This window comes from Myxocyprinus asiaticus, chromosome 29, assembly GCF_019703515.2.
Source record: "Myxocyprinus asiaticus isolate MX2 ecotype Aquarium Trade chromosome 29, UBuf_Myxa_2, whole genome shotgun sequence".
Classification (NCBI taxonomy): domain Eukaryota; kingdom Metazoa; phylum Chordata; class Actinopteri; order Cypriniformes; family Catostomidae; genus Myxocyprinus; species Myxocyprinus asiaticus.
The window spans coordinates 44,581,789-44,598,293 of NC_059372.1; the positions used below are offsets into that span (position 1 = coordinate 44,581,789).

The following is a 16,505-nucleotide window of genomic DNA, read 5'->3' on the forward strand; positions in this document are numbered from 1 at the left end:
GTGCTAATACATGCAGAACTACAGTTGTTAGCACTAGAGAGAGGAGAAAGACTTTTATACAATGTCTGTGAGCTTAACATAACCAATACCCCACAGTGTTGGGGAGTAGTTAACTAAAAGTAGCGACACTTCTAAAGGCCTCTGCATACTTACTTCGAAATTGAAGAACGAACGGGTGTGACATCATTGTGACACATCACAATATCTGGCCAAAATGAAGGTGTTTTTGAGTGTTTCGTGGTTCGTAACAGCTTGTCTGGGCAAACTTTTAGGAAAACTTTTTTCTGGCTGCTTAACTCCTTACTGCCATTGGTCCATGTCATTGTTAGGTGTGACCTGAAGCTCCACCTACTTTGAGGCCAACAACTGATTCTGTTTACGTTGTTCAGTCAGTCAAATTCAGTCAACATGAACACAGCAGCATGCAGAGTTATTAGCAAACTAGTGCAAACTTACCTACATCTGTACGATCATTCACTTAGAGACATTTTACAAGAACATGTCATGCAATTTTATTGTTTAATTAGTCCACAAAAGGAATCAATCTACTCAAATACTCTCAAGTGCCCATTCACTGGTGCCATCCTGTCATGTTTTTTTTTATGGAAGGGCCCAAGATGCAGGATGGCAATGAAAAGGGGGTTTATTGAAACAAAAACACAACTAAATACAAACAAAAACTCTCACGGGGAGAAAATGATAACAGCAATATAAAAAGAGAACTGAAAACAAACCAGCTTGGGAAAACTGGAAAAGACAGGAACACCCGACAGGACTGGAAACAAACACAACAATATGGGGGGGAAGACAGAGGAGAGAATATATAGAGGAAGGGAAAATTGAGGACAGGTGCTGCCAATAATCACACTGCCATGGCAACGCTGATTGTGCTGCTGAGCAGCAACTGTGAGAAACACGAGGGAGAGAGGAAAACAACAGCACATGGGACAGTCTGAGAAATGGGCAGAGGAAACGGTAACAATCCTGCCAAAACAAGAATAAAACAAGACTAAAGAGGCAATATCATGACAGGCTGCTGGACTTGACTTGTCTGCTGGACTATTCAAGATGACTTGACCAGGTGGCTTGACTAGATGTAGTGGCTTGGCTAGGCATGTCAGCTTGACCGGGTGTGTCAGTTTGACTTGGCGTGATGGCTTGGCTTGACATGACAGCTTGACTTGGCGTGATGGCTTGATTAGACTTGGCTGCTAGAATTGGTTTGTTGACTTGACTTGGCTTGACAGTTTGAATAGGTGAGATGACTTGACTTGGCATGGCAGTGAGAACTTGACCAAGTGGCTTGACTAGATGTAGTGGCTTGGCTAGGCATGTCATCTTGACCAGGTGTGTCAGTTTGACTTGGCATGATGGCTTGGCATGACAGCTTGACTTGACATGACAGCTTGACTTGGCATGATGCTTGATTAGACTTGGCTGCTTGACTTGGTTTTGTGGCTTGACTTGGCTTGACAGTTTGAATAGGTGAGATGACTTGACTTGGCATGGCAGTGAGAACTTGACTTGATGGCCACAGGGAACAGGACAGGTTTGTCAATGGCGTCAGGGAACTGAACAGACTCGTCGACAGCCACAGGGAACTGGACAGGCTTATTGACAGTCTCAGGGAACTGGACAGACTCATTGACAGCCTCAGGGAACTGGATAGGCTCAGGGAACTGGACGGACTCGTCGACAGCCACAGGGAACTGGACAGGTTCATCGAGAGTCTCAGGGAACTGGACAGACTCATCGACAGTCTCAGGAAACTGGACAGGCGGCTCCAGGATGGGAGCGAGGACAGGCGGCTCCAAGACGGGAGCGAGAAAAGACAGCTCCAGGATGCTGGGCACTGGCAGTGACAGGGGAATGACCTCCATGGCTATGGGCACTGGCTGAGACTGGGGAACAGCCTTCGTGGGTGTGAGAACTGGCAGTGGAATGGGAACGGCTTCCGTGGCCGCTGGCAATGGCAGGGGAACTGCAGCGAGGGGAACGGTTGCTGCCTCCTGGTGGTTGTCAATGTGAATGGCCACCGCCTCCTAGCGGATGGCAGCATAAATGGCCGCCGCCTCCTAGCGGTCGACAGCACAAATGGGTGCTGCCTCCTGGCAGTCGGTAGTGTGCTTCCTCTGGCGACGGCGTTGAGAAGCCCGAGATGTGCCCACAGAAGCTGCAGTGGACTTCGCCGCCTCCTGGTGGCCAATAACGGGCTTGGCGAGCCTCTCCAGAGACACCGACAGAGAGGGATTTGGGGATTTGATGCCCCACCCCTGCAGCAGACTTTTCATCTCTGTCAACCGGCAGAGGTGGTCCACCAAATCCCAAAAGGGGATCTCAGCTCCTCCGGACGGATGGGCTTGTCCATATTCTGCCCATTAACACTCCTTTTTATACACCCATTTTTGCAGTAGTATCAGTATCATCATAAATTACAATAACGGAGTGTAGTCTGTGCAAATTATGGCCACGTATGGCCATGTATGGTTAGCGCATTAGCTTCATGAATTCAGAATGTAAACATGACAAATTACACATTAACTACTGCATATATATTACTTTAAATCATCATCGATAGTTAAAACATCTTCTTTTACTGATCTCATGTGAATTCTTGATTTCAATGTCACATTAGTTGAGGTTTTACATGTAGTCTTCAGCGTCCTCATATTTAAATGCTCCTCTAAACTCCTTCCTGAGCAGCATTGCCGGTGTCTGAATGTTCCCTAAAAGTATGTTGTTGCTCAGCTGTTTCGAACTTACTTTTACCTCTGATGAACACTGAAGATGAACTTCTCCGGAAGTGTGCTGGGGCCTTAACTTAGCTTAATTTTTTTGTAACGTGACAGTAGTTCAGCTATTTTCACGATAGACTAGCTTTTCTTCTAGCAAGCTAAATTTTCCAACGAGTAGTGCTGTAATGTCACAAAACAGTATATTTGTCATATTGTATTGTGAATGCAGCAATGGAACCAAGGGAGTAATCAAACACACACAACTAAATTGTCCTAACTCTCTCTCATGTAGCACTGGGAAAACGGAATCGTTGAATACATTTTTTTCTTTCAGTCAGTTCATGTGAAACAGTTAAAATAAACAGTTCACTTATATTTAGCATTTGGAACTCATTTTAGTGAGTCGTTTATTTCGAACGGTTCAGGTAAATGAACCAGTTCACATAAATTATTCACTCATTCACTCAGCCTTAAAGGGACTTTGCCTTCTTTTTTTGAAAAGAAATATTTAGTTAATTGCTGCTGTTTATCACTATATTTCAATTCAGCTGTATAAAATAGGGTGTTTTTTAGTTAAGTATGAATTTATGTTCTCTTTAATGTTGTCACCCTCATGAAAATTAACATGGTTATACTATAGTAATATTGTAGTAATCATGACTGTAGTAACCGTGGTTAATTTTTTTAAGGTATTTTCACCCTAATTATTAAATATTAGATATTATATAATAATTAAATATAATCTGCAATCAGAACTTGTTAGTAACTTGTAGTGTAACTAGCTTCTTTTGTAAAACAGTAGCTTTACTGTAGTTTAATTACTTTAAGTTATGAGTAGCTTGTAGCTTGGGAAGCTACCGTTTAAAAGTAGCTTCTTCAAAACTGCCAATGCCTAATAACACCTTTATAGTCCAGTCATCTCAGAGGTCATTTACATTTAGAAGTCTTAAAGGTACAGTAACAAAAAAAAGTTTTATTCTAAGGGTCAGAGAGAGGATGGAAAACAAAATGATGATGTTTTGCATGCAAAAACCCTTCTTTAACAATAGAAGTTCAATTCAGGGAAAAGAATATAATACTGCAAAAGTGTAGAAATTCTCTGACTTAATGGGAAAAATGCTTCAGTATGTTTTGGGAAATAATGCACTCGTGTTTTGTGTGACGTGTGAAGCTTATAGTGAGCAGCTCTTGCTGGTTGTCCATGCATTGTAGTGTATGTATGACGTGTGTATTTGAATGTTTGTAGCTGAGCTGGAGAAGCAGAAAGGTGTGGTCAGACCCAGTATGTCTCAGAGTATGTCCGGTCTGAAGAAAGAGGCAGGAAACGGCACCATCAACCGCACCAGTCTGGACGACACCTACACCATGGGGGAGGGGCTTAAACGGAGCACGCTTAGTAGCTCCCTTCGGGACCTCTCTGAAGCAGGTCAGTTCAATGTGAACCTGTGTAAGGTACTGATGTACTGATGTGCCTTTCTGTCCAGCAACATCACTAATAGTTCATTTATAATCTATTGTGGTGTAGTTTGATTCCCTATGTGGAATGATATTATTGATGTTCAAGAAGTTAAGCATATTCAGTCTTCCCAAATATATATTTATAACAGTTTGAAAGTTTGGATTTGTGTTTGGAGGATACACCAAACATGTGCATTTATTGCATTCTTCCATGATCTATGCTTACAATGTCTTTTGCAATTCCACACCTGAGAGTGTTGTTATACTAGGACATTAGTTTAAAAAACACTATACTAGTTTACTAGAAGTATTGCATTTCTTTTGATCAGTGCTATTAAAACTACTGAAGTATACAGTAGATTGGTTTGGTGTTTGTTGAATATAGAACAAAAATATGGTTCACTCTCAGGAAATGGTGCCATGGCTTACTACAAATATAATAAACCAAGAAAATCACAGTGTAGCAAATCCCTTAGTTCCAGGGAATGAGGAAGCAGGAGACGGCGTACTTCGTTCCAATTATACAGTCTTTATTCAGCACAAATCCTCACTTTTCAGCTGAACATTCCAAACCACACACACACAGCTTGAAGCTCGGCTCTCTCTCTCTCGTCTGCCGCCATCTCCACCCCTTTTATCTATGTGTCACAGCACACTGGGAATACAAAAAAGTGTTAGCACAGGTGTAAATCCTTAACCACTCAGCTTTCCCGGACCTCACTCTCCACAAATCAACGCTCGATCACACCCCCGCCTCCACATACCCCTACCACCCGACTAAGGCCGGGGAAATGTCCGGCCCTCTACCGACTCTCCCCTCCATTCCGAGAGAGAAAAATGGCCACAGCCATCTGTGCCACCAGCCTGTGGGTGGACTACCTCAAATTTAAAGGGCTGAAGTGCTAGATACCAACGAGTGATCCACGCGTTGGTATCCTTCATGTGTTGGAGCCATTGGGGCAGGGGTGATCTGAACAGAGGGTGAAGGCCCCCCCAAGCAGGTAGTACCGGAGAGTGAGGACTGCCCATTTGATGGCCAGACACTCTTTCTCTATCATGCTGTACTTCATCTCTCACACCGAGAGCTTACGACTAATGTACAGCACGGGGTGCTCCTCCTTCTTGACTACCTAGGATAATACAGCCCCCAACCCCCTGTCCAATATGTCCATCTATAACAAATAAGGGAGAAAGAAGTCAGGGGAATGCAAAAGTGGTCCGCCACAGAGTGTAGCTTTCACTTGTGTAAACGCCTGTTGGCATGGCTCCATCCACTGAACCGGGTCTAGTATTCCCTTTTAAGTGAGATCAGTCAGCGGGCTGGTGACATTTGAATCTTTAGGTACAAACCTACGATAATAGCCAGCCAGCCCCAGGAACTGTTTTACCTCCTTTTTGGTCTTGGGTCTCAATTTGCAATAGCTGCTGTTTTATCAATTTAGGTATGCACTTGTCCATGACCCAAATGGAAACCCAGATACCGTATTCCACCCATCCAGTTGCACACTTCCTTGGATTTGCTGTGAGTCCTGCCTGTCTAAGCAATCTCAGGACGGCCCTCAGATGCTGGATATGCCGCTGCCAATCATTGCTATAAATAATAATATCATCCAGGTAGGCAGCGGCATATGCAGCGTGCAGGCAGAGAATTTTATCCATGAGTCGCTAAAACATTGTCGGGGGCCCCAAACAAACCGAACGGTAGAGTAACGAATTGGTGTAAGCCAAACGGAGTGGAAAAGGCAGTTTTTTCTTGGGACATGGGAGTCAAGGGGATCTGCCAACATCCCTTCGTTAAATCCAGTGTCAAAAAAAAGTGAGCCGCACCTAACCGATCGAGCAATTCGTCAATGCGAGGCATTGGGTACGCGTAGAATTTAGATACAGAGTTAACTTTTCTATAGTCCACACAAAACCGGACCATCCCATCAGACTTCGGTACCAAAACCACTGGACTGGCCCAGTCACTGTGGGACTCCTTGATCACACCCATATTAAGCATGGCCATGAGTTCTTCCAGGACCATTTTTTTCATATGTTCCGGTAACCGATATGGGTGGGAACGTACCACCACTCCTGGAGTCATTTCAATGTGGTGTTCTATGAGGTTCATACAACTGGGTAGAGGCAAAAACACACAAAAACTACTTTTGCAACCTGACAACCTCATTGACTTGGGATGGTTAGAGGTGGTCTCCAGAGGAAACTGGGGTGGTTTGATGGGCAGTTTTTGATTTCACCTCCGGACGTAACTCTGGGATGACCATTGCCGAAGCCACTGGTACCTCCTCTCTCCACGGTTTTAAGAGATTCGGGTGGTAAATTTGCCATGCTCCACCTCTATCCATTTGTTTTTCCTCATAGTCGACTTCTCCAACTCGCAGTGTGATATCAAAAGGCCCTTGCCACCTGGCTAACAATTTAGAGCTCGATGTGGGTAATAACATGAGGACCTTATCTCCTTGTGAGAATTCCTGTAGCTGAGTGCCCCTGTTATACAGCCGGGAATGCTGTTCCTGGGTGTGACGAGACAGGAGAGGAATGAGGATCTAAATGCAGCTTTTCAATAAAACAAAGGTAAAGCAGGTAACTCAGAACATAACGAAACAAAACACAGGGAACAAAGCACAGCATAATACAGATGGAGACTGACAAATAAACCAGGGGAAAACAAGGGCTTAAATACACAAGGGAAAACAAGGGAACGAGGAACACCTGGGGAAACAATCAAGGGAAAACCAATCATGAAAATAAACTACAAAGGACTACAAAACCAACAGGGAACTAAATGAGAATTTTAACAAAAGTCAAGACAAAAAACAGGGAATATGTGACACTGGGCCTGGAGCAAATTCTCCTTTGTTAGTTGTCCTAATGTGTGGAGTTTTGCTCTCAGCTCCAGAAAGTATTGAATTTCGTTCTTACTCTCTGAAGGTCCCTCCTCCCAATTTTCCCTCAGACACATCTAGGATGCCCCGAGGCTTGTGGCCATAAAGTAATTCAAAGGGGGAAAACCCTGTGGAGGCTTGTGGGACCTCTCGTACTACAAATAACAGGGGTTCTAGCCACTTATCCCAATTTTGCACATCTTTTTGTACGAACTTCCGAACCATATTTCCCAATCGCCCGACCAGGCCATCCGTCTGAGGATGATAAACACTGGTGCGGATCGACTTAATCCTCAATAGTTCATAAAGTTTGTGGAGTGTTCATCACATAAACGAGGTGCCCTGATTAGTTAGGATCTCTTTCAGGATCCCAACTCGGGAGATAATTTTAAAGAGTGCCTTCGCAACACTGCATACTGAAAAATTTCAGGGTATCGTTTGCATAATCCACCAAGACTAATACAAAGCGATACCCCCGTGCCGTCGGTTCTAATGGCCCAACGTGTTCCATGTCAATTCTTTGGAAGGGGACCTCGATCAAAGGAAGAGGCGCAATGGCGCTTTTGGAGTGGCCGGTGGATTCACCAACTGACATTCGCAACATGAAGTACTCCACCTGCGTACATCCCCGCAAATGCCCGGCCAATAAAAACTGGCCATGAGACGGTTCAGTGTCTTATCTTACCCTTAATGTCCCGCCATTGGCTGAATATTCAGCAGCACACGACAGACAATCTTTTACCGGTTTTGATTATTCGGACATTCTGTTGGACATTTTAGTTGGAGGAGCTGTGGTGCGCTAAAAGACGCAAACGTGGGAAATGAGGTGGCGTGCTGGTCACGCACCAAAAACGTGGCTTTAGACCCGTGCTGCCAAGCATCCATCTAGTGCTATTGTTTGATATAAAATTTAATCAATTCAATTAAAATGATTAACAACAGTAGAAACACCAATATTTAAATATCTGAATTAAGTCTACTTACATCTGTTTAACTTCACCTAAATAGTTAAGTTCATTCTATATCAACACCAAGTTAATTTAACTTAATTACATAAGTTTTGGAAATGCCATTACTCAATTCAGTTGAGGGAACGAGTCAATTGAGTCAACTTATTAGGGTTTTCAGTGTACCGTGTTTATTAGTATTTAATTATGTTCAATATTGCTGTCTTATATTGGTTCTTTCATTGTTTGAAAGAGAATTGTCATGGGTTATTATTTTTTATTATTATTTAATAACCCATTAAATACATTTATAATAATGTAATTAATTACAAGACTCACTAAATCCATCAGATTTTACTCTTTAGTTATTAATTCAAATTGTTTGTATATGAATTCTAAACTGTGACAAGGTTGAAATAAAGTAGTGCTTTAGGGTCAGATTTTAGGGTTAGTAATGATAAATAACTATTGCTACTTTACAATGCTATAACCACATATTTTGGATTGAGGGCCATTGAAAAAGAAAGCATATTTGTTGATCATTAATAGGCAGTTACCTTTATAAATGAAATAACAAAGCATTTTTTGTGCTTAAATATTCAGGCACAGATGGCACTGTCTCCTGAGAATGAGTCATATACTGATGTGTGGGGTTTTAAGCTTCTATTTTAAATGAATTTTTACATTCTGACCTTTATGTAGAAAATTATCTTTTGTAGCTCTCTTAGATCTCTTGTAGATCTCTTGTTTATTTAAAAAAGCGAAAATAGCATTTACAGTACTTACAATGGAGTGAATGGGGCCAGTCCATAAACATTAAAATACACACTTAGTCACAAGACGTAAACAATATACATGTTAACATGATTTTAGTGTGATAAAATCACTGTTCTACACAATTTTAGTGTAATAAAACGGCTTACAGGGTTTACCGACGTTGTGTCGTCATTATATTGGATATAACTTTACTCTGTTAAGGTTCAATTATTTTATCACACTAAAGTCATGTTTACACGTATAATGTTTACATCTTGTGGCTATAATTTGAAACTGTGTTTATTTGTCTGGAAATAACCATGTGGAATTTGTGTATTTTAAACTGTGTATAATGTTTATGGATTGGCCCCATTCACTTCCATTGTTAGTGCCTCACTATAACCTCAATCTTTGCTTCTTTATAAATAAACAAGGTACGAGTCAATATTAATTTTGTGGTAATCATCATTTTGCCATAAATGCTGTTTGTTGAGCTTAGTTTGCATTGAATATTTCCTTTAAAGGTACACTCAGTAACTTTTGCGTTTGTGTCATCTTGGACTTACACTGACACGTAGCAATGTGGATGCAGCATCATTTAAAATCAATTGATTTTAGTTAAGGATGCCATTGTAGAAATTCACTATTCACAGTCAGCCATGAATACTTTAATCAGTGAGTGAAAGTATCAAATAACAGGACGGTTACTGAGATTAAGCGAGTAGTATTCAGCTGGTCATGTTATTCTAACATGGCAGCCCCCATGTGCGGACCGTAGAATAAAACATCTTTTATAAGGTTACTGATACAACCCCAATTCCAAAAAAGTTGGGACACTGTGTAAAATGTAAACAAAAACAGAATGCAATGATTTGCAAATCTCATAAACCCATATGTTATCCACAATAGAACATAGAAAACTTAAAATGTTTAAACTGAGGAAATGTAACATTTAAAGGAAAAATAAGGTAATTTTGAATTTGATGGCAGCAACACATATCAAGAAAGTTGGGACAGGGCCACGTTTACCACTGTGTAGCATCCCCTCTTCTTTTAACAACAGTCCGTATATGTCTGGGAACTGAGGAGACCAGTTGCTGGAGTTTTGGAAGAGGATTGTTGTCCCATTCGTGTCTGATACAGGATTCTAGCTGCTCAACAGTCCTGGGTCTTCTTTGTCGTATATTTCGTTTCATGATGCGCCAAATGTTTTCAATTGGTGAAAGGTCTGGACTGCAGGCAGGCCAGTTCAGCACCCAGATTCTTCTACTACAAAGCCATGCTGTTGTAATAGATGCAGTATGCGGTTTAGCATTGTCTTGCTGAAATATGCAAGGCCTTCCCTGAAAAAGACGTCATCTGGATGGAAGCATATGTTGCTCTAAAACCTGTATATACCTTTCAGCATTGATGGTGCCTTTCCAGATGTGCAAGCTGCCCATTCCATAGGCACTAATGCACCCCCATACCATCAGAGATGCAGGCTTTTGAACTGAGTGCTGATAACAAGCTGGATGGTCCCTCTCCTCTTTAGTCCGGAGGTCGCGGCATCCATGGTTTCCAAAAATAATTTCACATTTCGATTCATCTGACCACAGAACAGTTTTCCACTTTGCCTCAGTCCATTTTAAATGAGCTTTGGCCCAGAGAAGACGGCTGCATTTTGGATCATGTTCACATATGGCTTCTACTTGCATGATAGAGCTTTAACCTGCAATTTGCTTATCGATATACATCATGATGGCGCCGTGGATGGCCGCCTCGGTGTGGAGCGCTCCTATTGTTTTGTTGTTTTTATTTGTTTGTCCTGTGTTTAGTAATCTTTTTCCGGTCAGTTTTACCAGAGACAAACTGCTGAACATTTGACAGCATATACCTGTCTATCTTATCCCGGATCTTGAATATTTGGACGTTTTGTTGGACATTTTAGTCGGAGGTGACTAGTCAGGGAGATGAGCAGGTTCGCTGGTCAAGCTCCGTCAGCATGACTTTCGAACAGCGCTGCCGAGCATTCATCTTGCGAATCTCTGCTCTCTCCCTAACAAAACGGACGAACTACATCTCCTCATCCACACAAACAAGGACTTTTCAACCTCTGCTGCCTTGTGCTTCACAGAAACCTGGCTGAGTGAAGCAATTCCGGACAGCGCGTTACATCTGCCGGGCTTTCAGCTGTTCAGAGTGGATCGCATCGCAGAGTTAACGGGGAAAACGAGAGGCGGTGGAACATGATTTTACATCAATGAATGTTGGTGTACAGATGTAACAACGTTAAAGAAGCTGTCCTAATTTGGAAGCGCTCTTTATTAACTGTAAGCCTTTCTACTCGCCGCGGGAGTTTTCCTAGTTTATTCTGGTGAGTGTGTACATCGAACCAAATGCGTGTTTGAATGCCACACTGCAACAGCTGGCTGATCAAATCACAGACATGGAACAACAATACCCGGACTCAGTTATTATTATTCTTGGGCTTTTAACAAAGCAAACCTCACACATGAACTGCCCAAATACAAACAGCACATTACATGCCCAACCAGAGACAGAAATATACTGGATCACTGCTACACAACAATAAAGGATACATATCGCTCTGTTTCTAGAGCAGTTTTGGGACTCTCTGATCACTGTCTGGTTCATCTTCTTCCAACCTACAGACAGAAATTAAAATCTGCTAAGCCTGTAGTAAGGACTGAAGAGATGGACCAATGAAGCAGAGCTGGAACTACAAGCCTGCTTTGACTGCACTGATTGGAGTGTTTTTGAAGCTGCAGACACCAATCTGGATGAGCTCACAGATACTGTAACATCATATATCAGTTTCTGTGAGGATATGTGCATTCCTACTAGGACTTATTTAACATTTAACAATGACAAACCATGGTTTACAGCAGAACTCAGGCAGCTTCGTCAGGCCAAAGAGGATGCTTACAGGAGTGGGGATAAAGTCTTGTACAATCATGCTAGGCACACACTGAATAAGGGAATCAGAGTGGCTAAAAGAAGATACTCTGAGAAGCTGAAAAACAAGTTTTCAGCTAACGACCCTGCATCAGTGTGGAGTAGCATGAAACAACTTACAAATTACAGGACTCCTACACCCAACCCTGTGGTGGACCAACAACTGGCTGACAACCTGAATGTGTTCTACTGTAGATTTGAAAGGCCCAATCTCACACCCCACACCCACACTGACCTTCACTTCACACAAACAACAACACCTCCTGTATATATATATATATATATATATATATATATATATATATATATATATATATATATATATATATATATATATATGTGTGTGTGTGTGTGTGTGTGTGTGTGTGTGTGTGTGTGTATATATATATACATGTATGTATGTATGTGTGTGTGTGTGTGTTTGTGTATTCTATATATACTTTTTTCTTTTCAATATTCATCTTTTTTTATTCAATTTTAATTATTTTTTAAAAGTCTTGTTGCTGTTTTTGTATTGTTGTGTACTGGAAGCTCCTGTCAGCAAGACAAATTCCTTGTATGTGTAAGCATACTTGGCAATAAAGCTCATTCTGATTCTGATTTGTGGATGGCACGGCGAACTGTGTTCACAGACAATGAGTTCTGGAGGTGTTTCTGAGCCCATGCAATTATTTCCATTACAGAATCATGCCTGTTTTTAATGCAGTTCCACCTGAGGGCCCGAAGATTACGGGCATCTAATATTGATTTTCGCCCTTGTCCCTTGCGTACAGAGATTTCTCCAGATTCTCAGAATCTTTTGATGATATTATGTACTGTAGATGATGAGATATTCAAAGTCTTTACAATTTTACTTTGAGGAAGATTATTTTGAAATTGTCCCACAATTTGTAGACTCAGTTTTTCGCAGATTGGTGAACCTCTGCCCATCTTTACTTCTGAGAGACTCTGCCTCTCTAAGATTCTCTTTTTATACCCAATCATGTTACTAACCTGTTGCCAGTTAACCTATTTAGTTGCAAAATGTTCCTCCAGCTGTTTCTTTTCAGTAACACTTACTTTTCCAGCCTTTTGTTGCCCCCGTTCCAACTTTTTTGAGACGTGTTGCTGCCATCAAATTCAAAATTACCTTGTTTTTTTCTAAAAATGTTACATTTCCTCAGTTTAAACATTTGGTATGTTTTCTATGTTCTATTGTGAATAACATATGGGTTTATGAGATTTGCAAATCATTGCATTCTGTTTTTATTTACATTTTACACAGCGTCCCAACTTTTTTGGAATTGGGGTTATATGACTAGAGTCTTCATTTTATGTGATTGCTCATGAATTTATCCCTATGTTTCAAAATTACTATTAATTCTTTAAGAGTAAAACTTCTTTAATGAGGAAAAAAATACAGAGTGCACCTTTAAGGCTATAGTGCAGATCCAAAACACTTCTTTTCATATTAATCAACATTTCTTGCAAGTGACTATCCTATATGATGCTGCTTTTTATTTCATAGCCAACATAAAATGAATTTCCTTCACATGTCCTTGAGATTTCAGTTGGCCATCAGCAGCAGAATGAATAATGCAAGGAATTACATTATAGGGTCCAATTCACATGTGTGAGCAGCACAAATGCAGTATAAATCCATATTATCTGCCTCAATGGAAATACTCACATTTAAGTTCCTCTTAACTATCATGCAACCTAAAATATCATAAAACCTAAAATGCTTCATGTGGCAACATCTTAATTAACTGGTTTTATTCAAGTCAAAAAATATGATTTAACATCACCGAATCAACCTGAATACATAAAGTTGCACCAACCAAACTAATTTAAGTGTTAAGGTAACAGTTTAGTGTTGACAGAAATGTTAAAGCTCCATACTCTATGTGATGTTCCATTGGCTGAGTGTTTTTGTGAGCTATCATGTGTCTTGTCTTATGTGTGCCATATCACATTTTCTAAAATGGGTGATAAACGGCAGCAGATTTGGATTTGCAGTGGATTCGGATGTTGAACACAAAAAGCTGCACACACAGCAACTGGCGGCAAGCTGCTGTTCATTGATTAGAGTTCATTCTTTTGAGCTGTATGTAAAATGTGCATTTAGAATTGATTTCAGAAGAGCATTCATTTGAAGGATGTACTGTGCCACTCCACCATCATCTCCACTGAGTCTCGGCCTGCTGTGTGTTCACATACTGTAGACAGAGTAAGGGATGTTACAGGTGTGATGTACATTTCTAATGTTTGCTACTGCATGTCTCGGGCAGACAAACGCAGCACCAGTGCAGGATCTCTAGACAGCAATGTGGATGTAAGTAGGACACAGTGGCTGTCGAGTTAATTCTTTAAATTGATAATGTGCAATGCAAATTTCTTTACACCTTTTGTGCTTCATAGCTCAACCAGTTCATTCTTGTTTTCTTTTAACTTTATTTATGCCTAACTCGCCTGCCTGCTCTCATGCATGTGTGGATTGCTCGCCTTCTGACCTGGGGAGCGTGTGCAAGTGCAGCTGTCAGACCTGACGCATATCTAGACACGAGCATGTTGTTTTCTTACTCTGATGTTGAGCTTCTTGATCTTCATACAGGCGTGTTGCTTTAGTTGAAGGTACTTCACTTGGGTCTGGCAGGAGATGTTAATGTTCCTCAGACACAAACACAAAGTGAAGCATCTCTGTTTGAAAGCGGCTTCGGTCTCGTGCATTTCATCATCAGATCATGCTGAATGGACCTTTAACACTTATTTAAATCTAGAAGATTGTGGATTTCAGTCCTGCATTGTTCATGCACCACATTTCATCATGTCATTGAATGGTTTGTGAGTTGAAATGGATCTTGCCGCACACTCATTCAAAATATCTGGCATTGGGAATCAAACAGTGTAACGGTCTGGCAGTGATAAAGGGTCAACACCGTTGAAGATGTGAAGTCAGTGATGAATGCTTAAAGTTCTACTAGATCCCAAGAGCATTGAGTTTTTGCAGCCTCTGCATGTTGAAGATCCACTTTATTTTTTCTAACTACAGTATGTGCATGTGTGAGATTGTTGTATAAAACGTTTTTAATAATGAATGTTCTGCTACTTGTTATATTTTTGTTTCTACCCTATAAATAGAGGAATTTCATCTTCTGTGTTGTTTTCAAATTTTGATTGTGTCAGTCTGTAAAATTATGACATCTCTTTTTAGCATTTCTTAGTGTTAGAAATATCACAGTAGAGCACAACAGTCTGGTTCCGGAAGTACAATATCCCATGCAAAATCTTCACAGAGAAATTGATCTCTGATAGCCATTCAAGTTCAGTTGTCAGGGCACTGACCAGGAAGTCTGCCATTTCTAGGACTGTCCCGCTGGCAAAATCATTACAGTGTACTGAAACGTTCCTTCAATAATAGTTCCCAAAATGCATCGTAAAAGCCAGGAAGTCTTGTGGCTCACTATGTTTCCTTACCAGAAACTTTGTCATGTCTTATGAAGTCTCTTGAGTTGTTAGAAGACAAGCACAAGTGTACAATTACAGTATGAAATAAAATCCTTATTTTTTCTTTAAAACATTTTCTTGTTTGTAATCTCTTTTATACGTAATGTGCATGAAAGAGAAACAATCTTTTAAATATTAGTTTTTATATTGTATTTTTATATGTTGAATTATGTTTCTTATTTTTTATAACACTGTACGTTTTAATACCACGAAAATGCATGAAAATGTCATTTATACAGCAATGTTATTGATTAATGACAGCTGCGTGTCACAGGTGACTGATTCATAAACGTCCCAATATTCAGTGGTTGAACACACTAGCAAGTGCCCGAATCTGTGTTCACGATATACTGATTCAGGACATAGGGACCTAGAGAGCGAGATGAAACGCACTCTTGAGTTTTTGCTGTCTAGCATAGGATAGCTAGGTAATGCTAGCTGATACTAGCTCATGTTAATAGGAGCAAAAAAGACAGTAGTGTTTTTTCTAATAAGAAAATAGATTAAAGAGGCACAAAACGCCCTTATAATAATAACCTAATTCACAATGCTTTGCAGGAAGAGTAGTTCATTCCTCTAAGGGGATGAATAAATGACTTATTTTCCCAAACACTGTTGCTTCAAATCAAATGTTATAATATTGTGATTCATCTTCATTCATCTGGTTGGTTTGGTTCAAAGCTTAAAACTGTTCATAGAAATTGAATGGGGAAATTGCTTCCCGGGCTGCTGAAAGAGTGAGCTCTCACTGTGGCACTCTATTGATCTGTTTTAATGGAAGTCAAGCATTTACAATAGTAACACAATATTGCAGCCAGGCTGATTAATCGCAATATACAATTTATACAAAATATACAATATATTTATTTGATCATAATATGCATAACTATATACTATTTATTAAAAACAGGCTTACATAAAAGAACAGGCTTTTGTGTTGATAAAGAATAAAAATATATATACATTTTCAGTCCAATGTTATATAACAATGGATGATTGATGTGACACTTTGTGATAATAATGTTTGTTCCAAAAGACTTGTTTAAATGCATGAAACTAGTTTATTAGATATTAAAAATATAAATTGTGACAAGACAGGCTGTCAGTCTGTTTGTTAGTGTTGGTGGGGATTTTTCAGCGATTTCAGTGCAGTTACATTGTTACGTCAGTAGGTGGAGGCAAGGGACTGTTATGAGTGAGTCAGTCAGCAGACTATTCAACCATTTCAGTCAAAAAGGCTGCTTTATTCAGGAACAAACAATGCTATGGTTATCAAT

The 16,505-nt window shown here is 40.4% G+C and overlaps 1 protein-coding gene across 5 annotated transcripts in view; it reads left to right on the plus strand.

Moving 5' to 3' along the window:
• Window positions 1-16,505, plus strand: part of LOC127419672 (IQ motif and SEC7 domain-containing protein 1-like) — a 184,032-nt gene that overhangs the window by 162,622 nt on the left and 4,905 nt on the right. For all 5 annotated transcript variants that reach the window (XM_051661247.1, XM_051661250.1, XM_051661248.1 and 2 more), the window contains one exon: window positions 3,982-4,161. In XM_051661247.1, the coding sequence (XP_051517207.1) occupies window positions 3,982-4,161 (180 nt within the window). The remainder of the gene's footprint in view (window positions 1-3,981; window positions 4,162-16,505) is intronic.